At 39.7% G+C, this 23163-nt stretch overlaps 1 protein-coding gene across 30 annotated transcripts in view; it reads left to right on the top strand.

Moving 5' to 3' along the window:
• Positions 1-23163, top strand: part of SGIP1 (SH3GL interacting endocytic adaptor 1) — a 207391-nt gene that overhangs the window by 84408 nt on the left and 99820 nt on the right. For 10 of the 30 annotated variants that reach the window (XM_032302807.1, XM_032302809.1, XM_032302808.1 and 7 more), the window contains 7 exons: positions 4985-5048; positions 10009-10033; positions 11035-11118; positions 12994-13062; positions 16689-16745; positions 20701-20755; positions 21469-21644. In XM_032302807.1, the coding sequence (XP_032158698.1) occupies positions 4985-5048; positions 10009-10033; positions 11035-11118; positions 12994-13062; positions 16689-16745; positions 20701-20755; positions 21469-21644 (530 nt within the window). Of the gene's footprint in view, positions 1-4984; positions 5049-10008; positions 10034-11034; positions 11119-12990; positions 13063-16688; positions 16746-20700; positions 20756-21468; positions 21645-23163 lie in introns of all 30 variants that reach the window. The other 20 variants (XM_032302819.1, XM_032302823.1, XM_032302822.1 and 17 more) reach the window with 4 other exon arrangements.

Here is a 23163-nt window from a genome sequence, read left to right as displayed (position 1 = left end):
GCATAGGATTTTGTGAATGTGGGCAAATTCTTTCATCCCTTAATATTGACTGATTTATTGTAGACTGAGAGGTTGAAACACAAAGAAATATAACTTATATTAAACTATGTACTTAAAAATGATGTTGGGGGCACCTAGGTGACTCAGTCGGTTAAGCTTCTGATTCTTGGTTTCAGCTCAGGTCATGATTTCAGAGTTGTGAGATCAAGCCCCATGTTTGGCTCCACACTTAGTGCAGATTCTACTTGTCCTGTTCTCTCTGACCTTCCACCCACTCTAATTATCTCTAAATTAAATAAATGAAATCTTTTTTTTAATAAAAATGATGCCAGAAATGGACTCATTCTCCTGAATCCTGATCCAGTGCACATTTCACTGGAAAATGGACAGTTCATTGATGTTCATGACCTAGTTCATGTTGGCTGTTGTCCAAATTTGGTGGTCAAAAACAGGACAGAGCTTATGGAAAACTACTATTGCCTGTTCTGTTACTAATTTAATACAAGAGTTACTGGAACTTATGTGTATTTTCTGATCTATTTGGTAGAGCGTGCTATCTCTCATCTCATGGTCAAATTACATAAAATGAAATGACTTGAATACATAAAATAATGATAGCATTTGTTTTATAGTCCTATAGAAATCAGTAGTGATTGATGAAGTATAGCATTCCTTGTGACCCCAAACCTGAATTAAAAGCGTGGAGAGGCCAGTTAAGAGACTTGAACCCAAGAAAAACTATGACAAGGAAATGATGATTGTCACTGTATTTTTCCTATAAGGGGATAAGGCAATTAGAGGTGAGAAGGAAGAAAGTTTTTAACAATTCAAATTGAAAATGAATGAGGAGAAGGTGTTCCTAGATATTATGGGTGGGTAGTTTTAAATGTCAGTAAGTTTTCCTATAAAGTCATGTGAAGAAGAATAATGAAGAAGAGCTTAGCTTAATGTGGGAAGAGGTCTTTTTTAAACAAACATTGACATTTTGAAAACCTAGGGATCTTAAACAGAATGACTATTAAAATACAAAATTAGATTGAATAGAGACATTTTGGGGATTATATATGAGTAGAATCCTGAGAGCCTGATAATGAATAACTCAGATAATCTGAGCAGTTTGGGCTGACTCACATGTTTTGGAAGAAGGTGTCATCAAGTCTCTGATTCTGTCAATGTTTTTCCCTTTGTTCCACCTGTTAGTGCCAAACAAATCCTGAAATTCAGGGACTTTTCCAGTTCCAATTTGTCAAAAAGACTTTCCAAACCACCAGTAGCAAGTCTAAGGGTTTTGTTTTTGTTTAAAATATTTATTTATTTTTTTAAGAGAGAGAGAGTGTGTGTTGGTGCACAAGTAGGGGGAGGAACAGAGGGAAAGAGAATCTCAAGCAGACTCTGCTGAGCTTGAGACCCAATGCAGGGCTCAATACAGGACTCAGGTTGGAGCTTGATGAAGGGCTCAATCTCACCCACCCTAAGATCATGACCTGAGCTGAAATCAGGAGTCACACACTTAACCAACAGAGCCACCTACGCACCCAACAAGTCTAAGGTATTGAAATACAGAGGCATTTAGTATATCTGAATGATACTAAGAAACACAAGCCACTTTGTCTGTAATGTCATTTCTGAATATCTTCTCCCATTCTGTGGGTTGCCTCTTTGTTTTGTTGACTGTTCCTTTGCTGTACAGAAGGTTTTTATTTTGATGAAGTCCCCAAAGTTCATTTTCACTTTTGTTTCCTTTGCCTTTGGAGACATGTCTTGAAAGAAGTTGTTGTGTCCAATGTCAACAAGGTTATTTCCCATGTTCTCCTCTAGGATTTTGATAGATTCCTGACTCACATTGAGGTCTTTCATCCATTTGAATTTATCTTTGTGAATGGTGGAAGAGAATGGTCAAGTTTCATTCTTCTATACATAGCTGTCCAAATTTCCCAGCACCAATTAGTGAAGAGACTGTCTTTTTTTCCACTGGATATTTTTTCCTGTTTTGTCAAAGATTCCTTGACCAAAGAGTTGAGGGTCCATGTCTGAACTCTCTACTCTGTTCCGTAGGTCAATGTGTTTGTTTTTGTGCCAGTACCATGCTGTCTTGGTGATCACAGCTTTATAGTGAAGCTTGAAATCAGGCAACGTGATGCCCCAGCTTTGTTTTTCTTTTTCAACATTTCTGTAGCAATTTGGGATCTTTTCTGGCTCCATACAAATTTAAGGATTGTTTGATCTAGCACTTTGAAAAATGCTGGTGGAATTTTGATTGGGATGACATTGAAAGTATAGATGGCTCTGGGCAGTACAGACATTTTAGCAATGTTTATTCTTCCAATCCAAGAACATGGACTGCTTTTCCATCTTTTTATGTCTTCTTCAATTTCTTTCATGAGTGTTCTGTAGTTCCTCGAGTACAGATCCTTTACCTCTTTGGTTAATTTTTTCCAAGGTATCTTATGGTTTGTTTGTTTGTTTGTTTGTTTTAAGACTTTATTTATTTATTTGACAGAGAGAGACAGATCACAAGTAGGCAGAGAGGCAGGCGGGTCGGGGGGAGCAGGCTCACCGCTAAGCAGAGATCCCGATGTGGGGATCAATCCCAGGACCCCGAGATCATGACCTGAGCTGAAGGCAGAGGCTTTAACCCTCTGAGCCACCCAGCTTCCCCGTATCTTATGGTTCTTGGTGCTATAGGAAACGAAATCGATTCTCTAATTTCCCTTTCGGTATTTTCATTGTTAGTGTATAAGAGCAACTGATTTCTGTGCATTGATTTTTTTATCTTGCCACATTACTGAATTTCTGTATGAGTTCTAGTAGTTTGGGCTGGAATCTTTTGGGTTTTCCATATAAAATATCATGTCATCTGCGAAGAGAAAGAGTTTGATTTCTTCTTTCCCAATTTGAATACCTTTTATTTCTTTTTGTTGTCTGATTGCTACTGCTAGGACTTCTAGTACTATTTGAACAACAGTGGTGAGAGTAGGCATGCTTGTTGTATTATCCAAGATCTATAAAGAACTCCTCAAACTCAATACCCAAAGAACAGATAATCATGTCAAAAAGTGGGCAGAAGACATAAACAGACATTTCTCCAAAGAAGACATACAAATGGCTAACAGACACATGAAAAAATGTTCATCATCAGCAGCCATTAGGGAAATTCACATCAAAATCTCATTGAGATACATTACACGCATTAGAATGGCCAAAATGATCAGGACAGGAAACAACAAGTGTTGGAGAGGATGTGGTGAAAGAGGAACCCTCTTAAACTCTTAGTGGGAATGCAAGTTGGTGCAATCACTTTGGGAAACAGTGTGGAGATTCCTTAAGAAATTAAAAATAGAGCTACCATATGACCCTGCAATTGCACTACTGGGCATTTGCCCCCAAAATACAGATGTAGTGGAAAAAAAGGGCCATATGTACCCCAATGTTCATAGCAGCAATGGCCACAATCACCAAACTGTGGATAGAGCCAAGATGCCCTTCCACAGGTGGATGGATAAAGAAGATATGCTCCATATACTCAATGGAATATTACTGCTCCATCAGAAAGGATGAATACCAAACTTTTGTATCAACAGGACTGGAGGAGATTATGCTGAGTGAAATAAATCAAGCAGAGAGAGTCAATTATCATATGGTTTCACTTACTAGTGGAGCATAAGGAATAACATGGAGGACATTAGGAGAAGGAAAGGAAAAGTAAATTAGGATAAATCAGAGGGGAAAATGAACCATGAGAGATCATGGACTCTGAGAAACAAACTGAGGGTTTTGGAAGAGAGGGGGTGGGGGAATGGGTGAGCCTGGTGGTGGGTATTAAGGAGGGCGTGCGATACTGCATGGAGCCCTGGGTGTGGTGCATAAACAATTAATCTTGGAACACAGAAAAAATAAAATTAAAAAAAAACCCACAATTCACATATGTGACTATGAAACATGTAGGAAATAGGAATCCCAGATAGAGCCTTGATAGGATAAAAATGGAAGAACCAAGATTGTGTTTGGTTTGTCCAAGATGGAAGAAGGGGGTCTTGTTACCCCAATGCTGCCTGAGTGATGTTTTCTGGAAGGTATTTTAAATCCACAAAGACTATCTGGTACCTATACTCGGTACCAGATGTATATGTAGGGAACATATAGAAGGGATACTGGCCTCTGTCCTAGGAAAGCTCACAGCTTATGTGGGAAATTGACATAAGAACTAAGTGGAACAGTTTGATATATTATAATACATCTAAGAGCAACATTTTGAGGGGGGGATGGGTCATGGAATTGTCAGTTTCTGACACCACTAGGACTGCGAGTTCCTCACAAAGGAGGCGGCATTTGGCTGGGCCTTGAAGGATGAGTTAAAGTTCTAAATATCTAAATAGGAAAAGCACTTCAACCAGAGGTAAGACCCACATATAGAAGAAAGAGATACTGGAGTACAGATGTTGGGATATGTCCAGAGAATGGCTAATAATCAGTCTTGGCACAAAATTGAGGATGTAGAAAACGATTAGTTGGGTTTATGGGACACAAGATGTGTCCGATGGATGTAGCTCTCTTGTTATGGGTCACGTGACCTGTGTTTTGGAATTGTCCTAGTCTCAGAAATAAGTCTCACCCCAAAACTCCTCTTCATCTAAATCTATGATTTAGTTTCTTGGCAAAAGACCAATTTGGTGTTGAATAACAATGATCTAAGAAAAGCTTGCAATCTTTTCTATATCTGGCCCTGTTCTCCTTTTCTCTCAGGTAGTTCAGAGTGCTAAGAATTTAGAGTGCTGAGTCTTTGATAAACATCTGTCAGAAATAATAATGAGTCATATGCACGTGCACACACACAGACACCTACATACCAATGAAGAAATTTTCATTGCTTTTTGAACGTTCAAATTTAACTGGTGTCGGAACTTGAAATATCATTCCCTTGAATGTTGCTAGGAACACTCAAATAGAAAATAGATTTTCTTGACCCTTTGTTGTTTTCCCACAGGATTGAAAAAACGTACAAGGAAGGCCTTTGGAATACGGAAGAAAGAAAAGGACACTGATTCGACGTATGTACTTTGGGAGGGCACAACCGCTCAGCTGCAGCTGAGGGACCACACATGGCCGTGTGGAAACGCACATCTGGGGTGGTCAGATGCACATCAGAATAAAGGGCCCGTTAAACCCCTTATTTGGCTAGAATCCTCAAAAGAACGTTAAAAAATGGGGAAATCAATAGTTCTGGGGACACAGGTGAAACTGGAGAGCACTACCTTTATTTCTCACCTTTAGGTTTTCATTCTGTACATTTTTATCATGCATAAATTTGAGCACAAGATCCAAACACTGCTCTGTGTCCTTGTCCTCCAAGAACTCCTAAATCGTGGGATAAAACAGCTACCATACCAAAGAAATATCTTTCATATAACAAAATGAGATAACATAGTTGAAATGCCTCATTTGGTACCCAGTACTTAGTAAACACTCAGTAAATGGCAGCGGACGCTGGTCTGATTCTTACTAATATGAATTAATATGTGGTAAGTTGCATATGGGCAATTAAAAATGAAATTTCATGGAAATTTGAGGGAGGGTAAACTCACGTTTGGGCAGATGATCAGTGGAATCTCAGAGAGGGATGAGCCTTGAGTTTGGACTTGGAGAAGATGAAGACAGGCATCCCAGGCAAAGGGAACAGCCAAAGCAGAGAGATGGGAAAGTCAAGTAGGTGTTCAGGACAAGATAGCCAGGACTGTTTGTCAACCTGATGGCTACAGGGAAAGGTGGGAATGGATGTCAAAGCTAAAAAGGACATCAGGAGCAGTTAGAAAGGTCTTTAAGAGCCAGGCTGAGGTGTCTGGGCTTCCTTCCTTAGGCAAGGGGCAATCTTGAAGCCTTGAAGGCTTTTAAACCAGACGGTGCAAAGAATTTTGTAAGGGGAGGAAGCTACTTTTCGTGTGTGTGTCTAGATCTCACATGTTAAAATTTCCTGTTCTTACCTGTTGTTTATGCTTTTCTTTAGACAAATAATTATCACATAGAAATTACATTTACCCTAGCCCTGCAAATTTTTCAAATGATTGAATTAGGAATGTATTTCTGAGAATTATATATTCTCCAATACTTCTTAAGAAATTGTCATTGTCTAGGAATTAACCAGCCAGAATTGGGGTTGGTACTTTCACCAGAAGCAGAAGACTGGGGCTCTCATTCCAGTGCTGCCCACAGCTCCTTGGCCTTTGGGATCGATTTTCCTTTCCTGGGCCTCAGTTTACACTACATGGAATCTGACTCCCCTAAAGGGCCAGAAACTGTCCCAGTTCATCTCCTCAGTGACATCTGTCATCACCTACTATGTGCCGCGTCTTATGTGGGACATTAGTGGACACATCTCAGGAGAACATCATTAGCAAACAACACTAAACCATTTTTCTTTGAAGGCAGTGTCTGTAACAGCTTACACAGTCTCTGCTATGTGAAGAAAGTTCAAAAGGAAAAAAAAAAAAAAATCTCCCTCAAAAGGGGAAAGGAATCATTCAACCTCCCCAGGGCAGGCTGAGCTAATTTGCAAGTGGCCAAAGCATTGCTCTTCATCATCATTTCTAAAGGTGTGAAAATAAGGAAACTACCCAAAGCTTTGGGTAGACACCCTATATCTCTCTGAAGCACCCTCTCAAGACACGTGCTTATAAAATCCTAACCATCTCTTCTTAACTTCTTATCATTTGAGCCCCCCAGATTACTTCCATGATAGCAAATTAGCCATCAACTAGTTCTACCAGCGATAATGGCCAAAGGACAGGCTGTTTAGTGGAAACCTTTGCTTTTCATGAACCGCTGCTCTCTAATTGGGTCATACATCATCCTTGCCAAAGGCTGAGAAGATGTTCTGGCAATTTGCTATCCCTTCAGCTTTAGGCAATGCTTCGGTTTGTCTGCAGTCATCGAAAGCTTGTTGATGCAAACCGTTTTCAGGACTGTCACAGCTCTGTGAGGGTTGCCAAGCAACCTGCCACAGTGAGTGGTCAGCCCCAGCTCCAGCTGATTCAACCTCCTTAGACAGACAGTGGGCTTAGGACCAGCACTCCCTGATTTGATCATTGTTACGGTGGCCGAGAAAGGAAAGGAGCGAGCCGGTGCTAAGTCCCCGGCAGGCCCTGTGCTGGGTATTTTCTATGCACTGATATCCTTTTTAAACGTCAGGGTGATTCAATAAAGTCAGAAGTAATATCTCAATTTAGAGAGGAGAAATCAATGCCAAAAGGGATTAGGTAACTCTCTGAAGACTATTTGGAAAGTAAGACTTGGAGCCAGTATTCCAGTCCAGAAACAAGTGTCCACTCTTTATCACTCAGAAGAAAAAGACTAGGTGGGCAAAATTATCATCAAGACCAGTACCAGAGTAAAGAGAAGGGGCAGTGGTTGCAAGGGGTAACTGACACTTCTAAAATAGACACAAAGGTCCTGAGGTAGATGATTAGTTTTAAAAGAGACGTCGGTAATTATGAGGGATCTGCTGTTAAAAGGGAAAAAAAATTTTTTTTAATACATCTAAAACTTTGTAAAAAGGGGTTAGGAAATGAACTGGAAACACATTCAAGAGTCTGAGACTGCTAACATTACTCCCCACTCTAGGTCAGATTGTATAATAATTTTATTCTAGATAACATTTCATGAGTGTTTACTATATTCTAGGCACTATTCCAGGCCCTTCACTCCTATTAACTTATCGAATCCTTTAATAGGCCTATGGGGTATTTGCCAGTCTCATGGCTATTTAGTAGATGAGGAAACTGAGACATCAAAGGGTGAAATGACTTGCCCAAGGCGACGCAGTTAGGCATCTAAGTTGATTGAATCCAGGCGGTCTGGCACTACAGCCAGTGATTGTCGCTGCTACGCTCACTGCCTCCATGCTAGCAAGCACCAGCCTCATTCCATCAATGGTAAAGACAAAGGCAGAACAGGACCCAATGCACATTTTACAGTGTCTCTGATTAAAATTTTTGAAATGCCATCCTTATAGCTGCAATATGCATGAAGTTAAGTAGCCTCTCATTTAGATTCCCTGTTGATACACTTGTACTTCGACCCATAGTGGGCAACGCCTCAGTCAGGCCTTTCTCCAGAGCCTTGTCTTCTCTACATCTAAGACTTGCTGCCTGCAAAGACATCCCCACAAGGGTCAGTGCCTTTGGATATATCCTGCCCCAAAGCTGATACAACCACCTCTCTTTCAGTGCCTTTAGCACAGGTTTACTACCTGAGTAAGAAGTGTTTGTTTGTTTGTTTTCCCCCCAGTGTATAGATCTGAAAAGGGAAAGCTGGTTTTGATGAGTATGGGTCAGTACTTTTCTCTGTGCTTTTTATCCAACCTGGGCTTATTGTGCCCATGGTAACCCACTGGATATACTTAACTGTCTCGTTCTTTTTAGGATGAGCATGTCTTCATTATTTCCATCCCCTGATTCTAGTCTAGTGCCTGGCCCATTATAAGCACTCAACATTTGTTCAGTGAATGATAACTTTTATCAATTTTTTATCTTCCTACCCTTCTATTTTAGGTGAAATTTCTTTGAACCAACTAATTCCCATAGCCAGATTCAAAGAGCCTAAGATTTCTGTCAACTACTATGGGTCTTTTAAAATCTGGGTCCTTTCTGCTTCTAGCCCGTGTATCACTGATTCACGTCTGCATCCACGCAGACACAGAGCTGGTTATGAAAAATGATGTACCCTCCCCCAAGTATTTTGTAATCCAAATGGGATATCCTGCTAAATTTGAAGGGGGTGTTACTGGGAAAGGGGAATCCCATCTCGGAACCCAAAGAATGTGCCACCAACTCTCTGCATCTCTCTCTCTCTTTTCCATCTCCTCCCTCCCTCTTGTCTCTCCCCACCCAATCAATAAGGAACAAAAAACAGTTTCAACTACACCAAACTCCACAAAACTTCATGGTCTCCCTCAAGCACACATTTAGTTGTTCTTCCAAATAATGCAAGTGCTCACCTCAGCATAATCCTGATCTCCATGTTAATAGAATGACATTTTTCTAGCTAAAATAGGAACTCAAAAAGTGACAGTGACTACCCTCACACCTCTCCCTTCCTCTGGCTCCCCCTGTTCAGTTTCCCAGAGAAACGGTCATATTACTTGCTAGGAAGTCTAATGGGACTGTGAGTGGCCAGTTTTGTGTTCTCAGTGAGGAGATATCATGAAAGAGGAAAAAAATGATAACAAAAGAACGTTTGTTAATAGTATGTGTCAGGAACTCATTATAAGTTCTTTATATACCCTATCTTATTTAAACAAGCTTAGAGATATTAGGTAATGTATTCAAGGTCACAGAACTAATAAGTGGTAGAATTTGGACACCCAGATTCATCCTACTCCACAAGCCTTACTTCTAGGCACTACCCCACAGTGTCACCATGGATTAACGATCCTGGACTTTGGCCATCAGTGTGAGCCATTTAGCAGACATTGTCCTCTATTTCCTGCTCCCCTATAATCAAAGGAACAGGTAAGTATAGAAATAGGGGGGGAAATATAGATTCTCAAAGTGAAGAGAAAGGCACCATAGGAGTTTGTTTCTGTAGGGGGAAATTCAGGACCTCTCCCAGGAGAGAAGATGAGAGCCAGCAAGTCAGTTTACGTTCCTTGTGGTAGTTTACACGGAGTCAGCTGAGCAGGACAGGTTCTTAATAAACTCCCCTCTCAAAAGTGGACCAAGACATTGCACCAGCAACTCGTGCCTTTTGGACACCAACCTTTTGGACACCAATCTGTCCCACCCTACCTACCCCCCGCCCTGCCGCCACACACACACACACACACACACACACACATCCCATGCTCTAATATCATTCAACCAATTTATTTTGATTTTGGCTTCATTAGCTGGGTTCGCTGGAATGGGAAAGTAGGAAAGGGGGAAGAGATTGTTTGTGAATCTTACTGTTATACGTTAGTCTATGTAGCAAGAATGATTCCTTTTCCTAATAGCTACCCATTTCTTGTCATTACAGGGGTTCACCAGATAGAGATGGAATTGTAAGTATTTAAATGACCATTTTCAGTAGGTTTGCACATTAATATATACTATGTTGAAATTTCTTAAGCACCCCCGCCTTTTTTTTTTCTGGAGGGAGAGAATAGCCTAAATGACTTTTCAGACCTCTTGCTGTTGTAATTTTCTGTAGTAATTGCATGAGACATACAAATGAAGTCTTGGTCAAGTTAAACTTATTTATTGCATTCACCTAAAACCCTGCCCCAGAGTAGGCAAGCAAACCTCATCAATATGGTGGGTCAGAAGCCAGATAGTTCCTACAGGGGCTGCTACCATTAACTGTTATTTCATTTCCAATTTAATGATATAAAAGCTCATTATGTGAGAATGTTTTTCTCCAACAGAGACCACAAAGTCATAATGGAGCTGAGATCCAATAAAATTGAAAGAAGCTTTTCCCCTTTAGTTGAGTTGTAGATACATTTTCTACATTAAATTCCTAAGTAGGGAATGGTCTCAAAACCACTTATGCCTGAATTTACAGTCTGAAGGAGGAAAATGTCTCCACCGGGTTTAGGTTTAACTGTAACTCTGACTTCTTGTGGGCCACCAGATTTCTTGCTTTTTTAAGAAGTCTGTGGCACATGGGCTTGGATTGATCTGAGTTGAGATTATGGGAGTCTGTACCAACTTCTAAAATGACTTCCTTAGAATCTAAATCAGATGCCTATTCAGAAGGTTCAAAAGAACAGCTGTTACTGAAAAAAAAAAAATGGACTCACATTAGGCTCATTGGGCTGGAGTGGGAACTAAAATCTGGTGGTTAAAAATTTTTTTTTTTTTAAAAATCACCCTTTATATTATTATACCCAAATTAAGGTATTAATTGCAGCGACAGCAGAAGATTTTCTTCCACACTTGACTCAAGGTTCTGAGCTTTGGGGTCCCTTTTGCATTCATGTAGTTCTTGCCATGAAATGTTAAGAAAATAGACTGAAATTGATCAGACATTGGGTAACACTATAATCAAGGCTCTATTCAGCAGGGGAAAAAAAAGACCCAGAAGACTCAGCTTCTCCTCACCTCTTGCTTCTGGCTCAGAGCCCTCTCGTTAACTCTGTCTCAGGTACTCTCTTGCTTCTATGTCTTCTCTCTGCTTCTGTCTTGGCCCCTTCCCTGGGTTCTCTGGTGCCCTTCGTTCTCACCTCAGCAAGCCTCTGGTAGCTATTCTCTGCTTTCTGTCCCCGCTGCTCCCAGGCTGGACTGCTATCTCCTGCATCTCTCGCTCTGCCACCCTCACTCAGGCTTATCCTTTTTTCTCCAAAGCCTGTCCCCTCCTGCCCTCCCCCACCTCCTCATCCCCTGGCCCTTTATTGTCTCTGAGGCCCCATCGCTACCTCCGTGTTCTTTGCCCTTCTAGCGACCACCAGTTTAATTCTCTGGTAGAATACGCAGCCCTGGCATGCAGTTGGCAATTATAAGTATGCGCTGTATTAAAGAGCCCAGCCATGATTCTGTGGATGTGTGGACCCTAGTCAGGGCTTTATACCTGAGTTCCCCAACTTCTCTTTCCCTGCCACTATTCCAAGTCACGTAAAGTTATTTATCAACCATTGTCCCCTCCTTGTCCTCTAATTGGAAGTGCCATAAATATCACTGGGCGTGATTTTAGGAAAGAGGAATTGCTTAATTTTGATTTCTCAGGAAATAAAGCAGACCTGCTTGGGGGAAAAAAAAAAAGGCTCCATTCGAAATAAATGCCATGTTCTCAGAAGCAGGATATACAGCTTCCTAAGTACCAGAAATTATTAGCCAGATGCTAGTTTTACCATCTGGAAATACTCCCCAAATATTCCTCATTTACTGGGGTCACCAAATTTTGAGAACTCCTTATCACATCAGTGCTACGGGAGGCCAAGATTCTGTTTGCATTCAGTCCTTGGAGATCTCAATCGGACTTAGTTTCACACTCAGTCTGATGTCTTTAATACCTTGTGTCTCTGAACCCAGGCGTACTTTCTTTTACCTTTTACCTGGCTGATTTAGCTTCCAAATTACTGTCTTTTGAAAAGTATCTGACACTGGAAGGAATGGTTTCACTGATGTGGTTCTGCAAACTGCAGGAGATGGTACACATGCTTAAGGCTTGTAAATGGCTTCGCAATAAGTTCCATGTACGAATTATTATTTAATGCGTTTCCCAAAACTTAACGAAGCCCATCGCTGGTGACAAGGCTTTCGAGGCTTAGTCTCCTGAGGCTTTGTGGCAGGGCTGCGTGTATAAAGGTGGGCTCTCCTCGCTTCCCACTGGTGAATGTGATCCCCAGCAGAGCCGCCCATCGTCATGTCTGAGACTTCAGACAGCTGCGTGTGACAGTGCATTCTAACCCAGAGGCAAACCCTAATTTGGGCAGGATGCACTCAGACTTTTTCCTAAGCACACAGACCGGGAGCACAGGGAGTCACAGCCACGTCTGGAAGGAGATCTCTGCTCATCCCCAACACGTGTGCAGGGAAGGGCCCAGATTTGGAGCTGGCAGCTGTTCACGCTGTACATATTGCCAACACTCAGCAAGGCTTCAATAAAGAGGAAGATAGGGTAGAGCTAGACTTGTCAGACTTCTTTCTATTGGAAATAGGAGCATTTTTATTGGGTCTCTTCCGTGTGTCCTTGTGTCTGTTCTCTACCTGTAAATTAAGTTACTGGCTGAATGAGGACTAGATCCGCGGAAAACCTAGTGCCTGGGATGCATCTTCCTTCTTTTCCCTTCTTCTCCTGGCCCAGCCACACTGGCCTGCTGAATAGAGCCTCATTATGGGCCCCAAAGTCCACTCTTTGCTTAAGGAACCCTGCCAAGATTGGTAGGCCCTACGATTTGGCCTAGAAATTGTTTCTTCGATGGTATGTTTGCTGACTCCATGTGATTATTTATATGTGTCTTGAAGAACAAACAGATCCTTTAACAACTTTTTTCTACATGAAAACAATCAATTCCAGCAGCCCAGCCCACATGAACCACCCTACAATAACAAAGCAGAGTGTGCGCGTGAAGGAGGAAAAAAAGTTTCGGTAAGGACACAGATTTTAGTTTAAACATTTCCAAGGGGTTGTAGAAACAGTGAGTAAAATCCCAATTTGAAATCTGGAAGAAAGCAGTAGCATTTATTTAATCAATAAGAAGACTTTCTTAGGTATTTCCAAATTACTCTTGAATATCCAGGACCAATTTTTAAATTAGCCATATAGACCTTATATGCTGACGTCTGAAAATACTTTTAAAGAGTGATCGGGTATAAAAAAGACATGTGTTTCCTTTGTCTTAGGCAAAGGAGAGGGATTCACATTTCTAAAAAACTATGCTATCTATAAGGAAGCTTTGGCTATAATATGAACATCACCATATGAAATGAGTAGTCGTTTGTGAGGATAAGCACTGTCTCAGTAACATCAGGAATCTGGCAGGACCCTGGCTTGTGGGAACCAATGCGCTTGACCAAAGGATGGTGAGTCAGGGCTGCTGATCCAGGCCCAGACCATATAGTAGCTATTGCTGCGTTGTCCAATATGGTAGCCACATATGCCTATTCAAAATTCAGTTCCTCGGTGGCACCTGCCACATTTCAAGTACTCTATAGCTACTTGTGATGGGTGGCTACCATATTGGATAGTGCACATACAAAATGTTTTCATCCTCACAGGCAGCTCTATTGAACTGTGCTATTCTGTAGGATTATTTACAAAGTGAGTCAAGTCTTGCCTCAGTGACAAAAAGATAATATTTGGGTAGTATACCCTGTATTTTTAATACTTCATGTCCAAGGAACACTATGTGGCCATGAGCTGACCTTGGAAAAGAGGAGCATTCACAGAGGAAACTGAGAGCTTTGACGAAGGTATAATTGAACCCAATTATTACTACACTTATTGATTTAGCTCATCATATTATCTGAGAGCAGATAATAAGCCTGGCTAAAGTAAAATACCTATTAAAGCATGACTAACATTGATATGAGCCTCAATTAGATCAGAGTCGTATATTCAAATTAGAAAAGTTACTTATGTTAATGTAGGGTTTAAAAAAATATAGAAAAGAAAAAAGTAAAAGAAAACACAACTTCAACTCCAAGATAAAAATCACTGTTTATGTGTTAGTGAGTATCCAATATTGCTTTTACTATGAAGCCTAGTGTTTAAATGATATTTTTGTAGTTGTATTCTTTCTTGCTTCCTCAGTGTTTTCCAACTGAAAGAGCCATTCCCTTCCTTTTTACTAGTATGAGCTCTTCCTTGCTTCAGTGGTTTAACCAGGAGAATTGCTTTTTCTCTTGGGGTTTGACCAGAAGAATTTCAGCCAGCCTCTAGCCAAGCTTTAACTTGATAATTTCCACTTGTGAAACCAAATATATCTGTAAGAGTCTGCTAGTGTGAATGAGTCCAGATTATCAGTTCCTCTGATAAAGCCGTGTGTGCGCGTGCATATGTGGTGACTCTGCCCCAAAATGTATTGTTTATGACTTGTTGTTCGTGTTTGGTATATATGTTGAAAGTGTTCCTAGTTTAAAGAAATTTTCTTTTTATAGGTTTTACTTTCTCTTCATCTCAATCTTCCATATCAGTTTCCATGGAAACTGGGAAAATTTTCACTCAGCCCAGGTCTAGAAAATTCAGGAACTTTTATCCATAATGTTGAATATATGTTCTCAGGAAAGATACACACACACACATACACACACACACACACACATACACACACACGCATGTATGCACACATACTTATTTATTTATTTAGCTGAACATACAAACTATCTGGGTTGTAAAGGGCTTTGGTTATGGAGATGAGACTATTATGGAAGCCAACTGGAATATTGAACACAGTAATTTACCTAATCTGTTTGGTTTTTAGATAACAATCCTTTGTTTTGAAAAATTGTTTAAGAACCAAAATATATATTAATAATAATACTACAGTGATCACAAAATTCATGAGTTTCGTTCTTTGGAATCAACTTAGTTCATTTTATTTCCCATTATTATAAATTAAATTTCTATATTGAATTTATTAATATACTTGTGAAGAAAGATTTGGAGAATTTTGCAAAGAAGTCATTTGGAAACAGATTGGTGAAGTAGGAATTTAAAAAGAAAATAGGAACCATGCCCATTCTCCATGGGAGAGATCTGTTATTATTAGATAGCACATTATGTAATGGACCATGTCCTTAGCTGCATAGCTTGTAGAGGTACAAGGTTGATGTGGCAGGTTTTAAAAATTCCCTTTGTTCAAAATAGGGAGAATATCACCAAAACACTAATCCAATAAAGGCAATTCTGTGAGAAGGCCTAAAATGGTATAGTCTGACAAAGTATGTATATAATCTTTGTCAGGAGCAAAATAAAGAAGAAGAGAGTCACAGAGCCTATGTGCCTGGGTGCTGGAAGAGCAGAGTTCTTGTATTTGCACACTCTGGTGTAGAGGAAGAGAGGAGCATGAACACAATATCTATGCCTTACCCACTGTTCACCGTAATAAAACTGCTTGTTCTTAGAATGCCCAGTCCAACGTCCAAAAAGTACTAACCAATGACAATGGTTACTGGGTTGCCTCTAATTGGCTTTTCTAGTGCCATGCATACACAAAAGGCTTACTTCTCCTACCTATTTGTCAAATTCAGTGTTAGCTGTTCCCATTGTAGTTCCAGTGGACTTTATCTGTGATTGTAAAATTAGAAGTCCTGTCCTCACACCTCATGCTTCACCATTTGACATGTGCCGTTCTAAGATCTGCTAGTGCTTGGTGACATACCATTGTTCTATGTGCTAAGTACAGGAATGTTGTTGAATGGACTCTCCATTACCAACCTGATTTGTGTTTTTGTCCTTTGCTCACAAAAAGGGAGGAATCTTAGAAATTTCCACATGTAAGATGCCACGTCCTTGCTCAAGTGCTTGTGGCCATTATCGTGATTATTCTAGGTGCTAAAGTAGAACTTGAATAGAATCCAGAGAGAGTAATTCTGATATCTAGTCATCTTTCAATGATGTATGTTCATGGAGGTGTAGAACGCATAGACAACGGAAATCCACAATCAATCCTTGAATCCTATTTTAATAACTTGATAAGAAAGACCACTTGAAAAGAAGATCAATACTATTTTTAATACCAAGGAGCCAAATTAACTTGCAGTTGATTTTCTTTACATTCTATCAAGGGGGTGGTTAGGGAAAAGTTGAGTCAGTGTTAGAGGAGCTAAAGGAAGATTAGTTAATGACTTGAACTCTCTAGACATGTTGGGAACAATTGTACATGAGAACAACATAGAAGTCAAAATATCATATATATATATATATATATGATTATATCCCCGAAGGTATAGAAGATTAAATTATAATGTAGGTACTTTTAATTTTACTGAATAAAATTTAAACAGATAGCTATTACCATCTCTACACTTTGGTATCCTACAGTTTTTTGTGAAATAAGTCTGTAAGCTCTTTTATGCAGTGTCACGGCAGCTCAATTTACCATTCAGTTACACCAATGTGGTTGCTTAATAGGCTGCTCTAATTTGTCTTTCCAGTGCTGGATTTTGATAGCTCTTGCTAAATACAGATAAGAGTTAAGTGTTCTTTGTTCCTTTTTTTTTTTTTTCAATTCAAATGTTTCTCTTCTAAATTTATTTTCAAATTTATTGCAGAAGAAAAGCAATGGGGCACCAAATGGATTTTATGCAGAAATTGACTGGGAAAGATACGTGAGTATCAGATTGTTTTTTCTTTATTATTTCACAATTTGAAAATGAGTTGAGGTGATCTTTTCATAGAACATAGAAATAAGTGAACATTCTCTGTCTCATTAGGCAGTGCCTGACACACTTAGGTGGTATAGAGGTTAAGAGCACTAGAGTCTGTTACACTGGGTTCAAGACCTAGCCCTTCCATATATCAACTATGGAATGGTTGTTGGGATGGTTGTTTGCAGACCAGCAGAAATTAACTCAGTAGTTACTTTATAACATTATTGAAAGAATTCAATGAGCTAATTATTTGCAGGTTATTTTAGTACCTGCCTAGCCTGTGATGTGTGTTTTTAAAAAATGCTTTTTAAAATATTATCTCCAGGGCGCCTGGGTGGCTCAGTGGGTTAAGCCGCTGCCTTTGGCTCAGGTCATGATCTCAGGGTCCTGGGATCAAGTCCCACATCGGGCTCTCTGCTCAGCAGGGAGCCTGCTTCCTCCTCTCTCTCTCTGCCTGCCTCTCTTCCTACCTGTGATCTCTCTCTGTCAAATAAATAAATAAAATCTTTAAAAAAAAAATATTATCTCCAGATTTTGCCATCCTGGTTCTTTTTCTAAGTGGCTTTGAGATTTAAGTCACGTCAGTTAACTTCTGGGGTTTGGTTCCATAGTGTCTTAGTCCATTCAGACTGCTATAACAAAAAATACCATAACTTAGTGGCTTATAAGCAATAAAAATTTATTTCTAACAGTTGTGTAGGCTGAGAAGTTCATGGTCATGGTGCCAGCAAATTTCATATCTGGTGTGTCTGGGTTGAGGGCCCACTTTCTGGTTCACAGATGGCCCCTTTTAGCTGTAACCTCACTGGGATCTCTTTTGCAAGAGCACTAACCCCAACTATGATGGCTCTTCCCCAATGCCCTAATCACCTCCCAAAGGCCCCACTTCCTAATACCATCACTTTGGGGTTTGGATTTCAACATATCAATTTTGGGGGAACACAAACATTCAGACCTTAGCACAAAACAATTACTAGAGCCTCAAGGTACAGACTCTTTCCTAGGTCAAATGACAATCACTTGTTGCTTTCAGGGAGTGAGGGTGACTCTCAGATGAGACCTAAACGCTCCACCTGATTTCCCCAGAAACTGATTTACATCATCAACACCTACTCCACCAACCTCAACAGAACAGCCATAGTCATTCTTGGATTTTTAATCATATAAAATATATAAATCATATTCACATCAAAGATCATTTCTATTGTACAGCAGGTGTCCAGGTTCACAACCTTACAAAATGCCTTTGCATGTATATCCATGAATGTCTTGACCCAATCTCTCCTATCATAGAATTAATCTTGATGTTAAAGCTTTTGCACGTTTCTTAATGATCATTTTATTTTTACAATAAATAATACCATCACTTATTGGATAGTCACTATTAGTCAGTCATAATATTAAATGCTATGAAATCCTTACCATCTTAAAAGTCAAATACATTATTTGCATTTCATAGAAAAGAAAGCTGAAGCTCAGTCAGGTTAAATTATTGATGCTTCCCACCCCTCCACTCTGAAGCATGTCACTCTGTCAACCCCATCACCTGATCCTCTCAAATCTGTTCCCCAAGATTGGGACCTTTTAGACATTTTTAGCAGTCCAGCTCCCTAAAATCTATGCCAGTTCCCATGTTACCCTAAATCCAAATAATTCACAATTAATGTTATAAGAGAAACTACTAAATATTAAGAAAATGTGATTTAGTTTCCCACAGATAATCCTTCTTTATCTAGATAGACTTTTTTTTGTATTTTGCAGGATTCTTGAATACACAAAAATACCCTAAGCAAACAAGCAAAATATTCCTATCCTTTGGGATACACTAAGAAAACAAGAAGTATGACCATAAAAATACCACATTACTCATCAAATCACATATTAACACATCTAAACCCTACACTCTAATGCTATCTCTGGTCAACATGTGAATCCTTAAATGAAGCATAACTTCCCCCATATTCCTTCAGTCCTGAAAACTAATTAGGTCATGAAGGAATTGTTGTGGTAATTCTATATTAGACACCACTTTCTCTAAGTCATAAGAAAGGTTTTATTCTTAAGAGATGATGTCATCTTGCTTTTGGCAGAGAGAAGTGAGAGAAGGAAGGCTCCCAGGGAGGATATGACCTTTAAGCAGAGCCCTTAAGTATAGAAGGGGTTCACTGGCTGCACATTTGAGGGAAGAGAATTCCAGGTGGAGAGAACAGCATTTATGAGGACCCCGGAAATGGGAAAGAGCTTGTATATTCAGAACATAAAAGTTAACAATGGAAAGAAGACCGTGCTGCTGAGGGGCATCAGGGAAGGGACTCTCAGACCTGAGCCGTGGGCCACACAGAGGCACTGGGCATTTATTCTAAGTGCAGTGAGAAGCCAGGGACAAGTTTTTAGCAGAGAAATGACCTCAGCACACTTGCATTTTTAAAAAAGTAAACTTCAGTACTGAAGAGGGAGACAATGAATGCTTAGGAAATGGTGGCTTTCCCTTAGCATTCAGGGCTTCTTTCTCTCCATGGTCATGGCACTTTCACGACATCGGTGACTCCAAAATCTCTCTCTCTGGCTCTGTCCTTTCTCACTTCCAGGCCTATAACCTCACCTTTAGAAGAGCCACCCTTGAATGGCTTCACATTCACCCTTCTAGGGGATAGGGTATAGTCTCAGATACCTGGAGTCAAGGCACACAGGTCTGCCATTTGCCGGGTGTGTATGTCCTTGAGAAATGCCATCTTGTTTCTCTTACTTTCCTCCTTGGTGAATGGAATAGTTCTTTCTGTATGGGATTGTTATGAAGGTTCAGTGAAATAAAGTGTGGGTCACAGCACTTCACATATAATAGGAACTCAAAAGTGGTAATACTAATCCCAATCATGCAAACTCTTTTTTTAATCTTTCCTCCCTTTAAAAATGTTAGTCTTCTGCTGTTATAATCAGTTCAGTCAAGAATACCAGCAGTGACCTGCGACTTGAAAGTAGAAATCTTGGGGTCTTCTTGACCCTTCCCCATCTTTTTCTCCCATGATAGATGTTACAAAGAACCAAGCTTATTCTTATAACAAAAGTCCTTTCTGTAAGGACTTCCCATCACTTCCCACCACCACCAACGTGGTCTGTACTCTTAGCACATCTTCCCTGAATTGACACAAGTATTTTGAATGAGATCTCCTTTCTCCAGTTTCTTCTGCCCTCAGTCTATCCTGAAGCATACTTCCAAAACACCTTCGGAAGCTGTTTTCTACGCTGAGAAGTTGCCGTAGCTCCATCAAGTTTGAATTCTTCCTTCAGCACCTTGGCTCTCCGTGGTCTATTTCCGATGTTCTCCCACTGTGCAGCTTCCTTTCCAGGCAGTCGTCTTTGCTGTTGCCTCTCCCTTCCCCCATTCCTGCCTCGGTGTCTCAATACAGCCTCTTTCTTACCACCAACTCCCCTGCCCTCCCCATCTGTCCTGAGAGGCACAGACAGACCCCTTGGATTCCTTCAAGCTTCCTTAACATCCTCTTCCTCCAGACTCCTTTCACAGATGATTTGTGTATTATATTTCACTTTTTTAAATGTTTTGTTTACCAAAATACCTTTCCATTTTCCAGAGGAAAAATAGTTTGCCTTTTGTCTTCCCCCATGTTGCCTAGCACCGTCCTTGGCTTACAAGAAACATATGAGAAATTCTCTTTGAATGTTTCTTTCATTGACAGTGGATCCTTTGTTTTTCTGATAGGAAGACTCTCCAAGTACCCCTCAGTAAATATCTACACATATACTGCTCAGCATTCACTTTCAAAGGTTAAAATCCTCACCTTCTAAAATAAGACACATAGCTATGTCTTTAAATAGAAGTCTCTAGAAGGAAAATGAACAGTTCCTTGATTACTGTCAGAATAATAAAGGCTTAATCTGTGCTTATATTTTGTAGAACTCCCCTGAGCTGGATGAAGAAGGCTACAGCATCAGACCCGAGGAACCCGGCTATATCCTTTCTTTATTTGTTGATTATAATCTTTATTTTCTCTAAGAAAACTGTATGATAAGTTCAGATTTTGAAAAGGTGCTGAAATAACTCAAGCTTCCCAAGTCCTGTTGCCCCTAATATTAGAAATGAATAAACAGCACAGAACAGCCTGAATGCTAACAAGTAGGCATTTTGCCTTGGTCTATTCATAGAAAAGAGAGAGAAGAGAAAGAGAAAAATGTGCTGAGAAACAATTGTGTAAACTGCGGGTATTGGGTTGTCTGCTAAAACCTGATAAGACCATGTCACTTGTTGTGGCTAGAAAATACTCTCACCTGTGCCCTCCCCACCAACCACCTCTGGGCAGAGCATCTCTGAAGACTGAAATTCCTCACAAATCGTCCTGAGACTGGCTCTGCTCTCTAGGTAGACGAGGAAGCTCACATGGGCTGTCAGGGTTTGTGTTGAGTGGGACGTCACAAATGGCCACCCGCTGCAAAAATGTAGGACATTAAACTCTTGCTCCTGGAAATTCACCATCCTTAATCATGTTCCAAGGAGAGGTGAATAAGTGCAAACGCTTTCCGATTTACTTTTTTATTCGTCTGTGTATTTTGCTTTGATTTTTCTGCCCTCTGAGGCTGCCTTTGCTGCCTCTTTGTGCAAGCACTCTTATACTCATCATTGTTTCTCAGTAGGAAAAAGAGTTATGTATCTTTAACTGTGTTCTACCTACCAAAGGAAAGCACTTTTATTCTTCGAGCGAATCGGAAGAGGAAGAAGAGTCCCACAAGAAATTTAATATCAAGATTAAGCCATTGCAATCTAAAGACATTCTTAAGAATACTGCAACCGTGGATGAGCTGAAGGCATCCATAGGCAACATCGCACTTTCCCCATCACCAGTGGTGAGTGGTTTTATTTCGAGCTTTGATGAGTCTGCACAGACAGCTGTGTTCCACTCAGATGCATTAAGTAGATCAGAAACTCTAAGCTGGAGGCTGCGTATGGCCACCCTTTTATGAACTTTGTCAAACTTAAACAGCTCATTCTATGTTAGAAAACTATGCTGATTTTATATTGCAGTTCTTGTGCTTTTCAAAATGGTAGAAATGCATGGAACCACATTTCTTTTTGACTTACCCTCCTGCAAGCATTTGAAAAGAAGGGAAAAAGTAACAAAAAGATTATCCAGAGTTACTTCTGAGGCAATTAAAAACAATATGAAGTTTACATGTTTACTAACAGTGATTTTTAAAAACATATCTTAGTGCCCTTTTTTATGTACCACACCTAGAAACTCATGCGAGGAAAGCCAAGGAAATTGTTTTTCTTAAAAAAAACAAGCTAAAAACCCAACCTTTTCATTGCTATATGCTCCCAAGAAATATTAATCTAATATCATAGATCACAGTCTAAAAACATATTAAGATGCATAATATTTATTATATTTTATTATCAAGTTGTTTTAAATACTCTCATCTTTTAGGCATCTAAAATGTAGGTAGACCTTACTTATATTAGTTATATTATACCTATACATTACTTATATTATACATATACATATATTATTCAAATTGGTATATTTCTACAATTTGTTGTCCATTCCCCCAGTTCACACCTGCTAGATTTCTGTAGCTGCTGAATTCTGAGTTCCAACATGTATACTGTATTCTCGGTGGTATTTGATAAATGCTACAACTATTTCTAAAAGTAGCTGTGAAGTGTAGATGAAGGTTCTCAAACTAGCAGCTAATATGTTCTTGGCATCTTCTTCAGAAAGATGTGATCTTCCTACAACATCTTCCCTGAAAGAGGTAGTTAATAAAGGCTGAACGATTTCTGAGATGCTTTTAAAAATATCTCAGCTAAACTTTCTAGAGAAATTGTAATCATCTATCCTTTGAGAATGAATATTTGCCTGGCTCGGATGAATAAAATCTATAATGATCCCTTCTTTAGAACTTAGGGCTTATAATGAATGGCCTTTATCACAACTGTTAGTGATGATTACAATGATTGCTATTAGTAATCAACCACCGGAAATTATATTTCAGGTAGTTTTTAATCACGTACTCACTTGGTATTTCAAGGTGTCTCCCTGAAAAAAGAGGCATGAAATATATTGGTTTTCTTTCTGTTCTGCAATGGAAAATACAGATTATAAACTCATAGGCTGGTCTGTAATACCAGTGATTTCTAGTAAGAGAAGAATTTTCAATGCATACACTTTCACTTTTCAGTTGACGTATTTCAAATCATTTTTCACTTACTGTATTTTTTAAGTTAATTGTAAAAATTTACCTAAACACCTGAAACCAGGTTATATTCACTTTTCTGTAGGGTCTAATACAGTTAGTGGGCATTTGGATGCTCTCTGGGGTAAGTGTCAGAAGATAAGATCATGGAATTAAATGGACAAATTTA

This window comes from Mustela erminea, chromosome 10 (assembly GCF_009829155.1).
Source record: "Mustela erminea isolate mMusErm1 chromosome 10, mMusErm1.Pri, whole genome shotgun sequence".
Taxonomy (NCBI): domain Eukaryota; kingdom Metazoa; phylum Chordata; class Mammalia; order Carnivora; family Mustelidae; genus Mustela; species Mustela erminea.
This window is presented reverse-complemented; position numbering and strand designations above follow the sequence as displayed.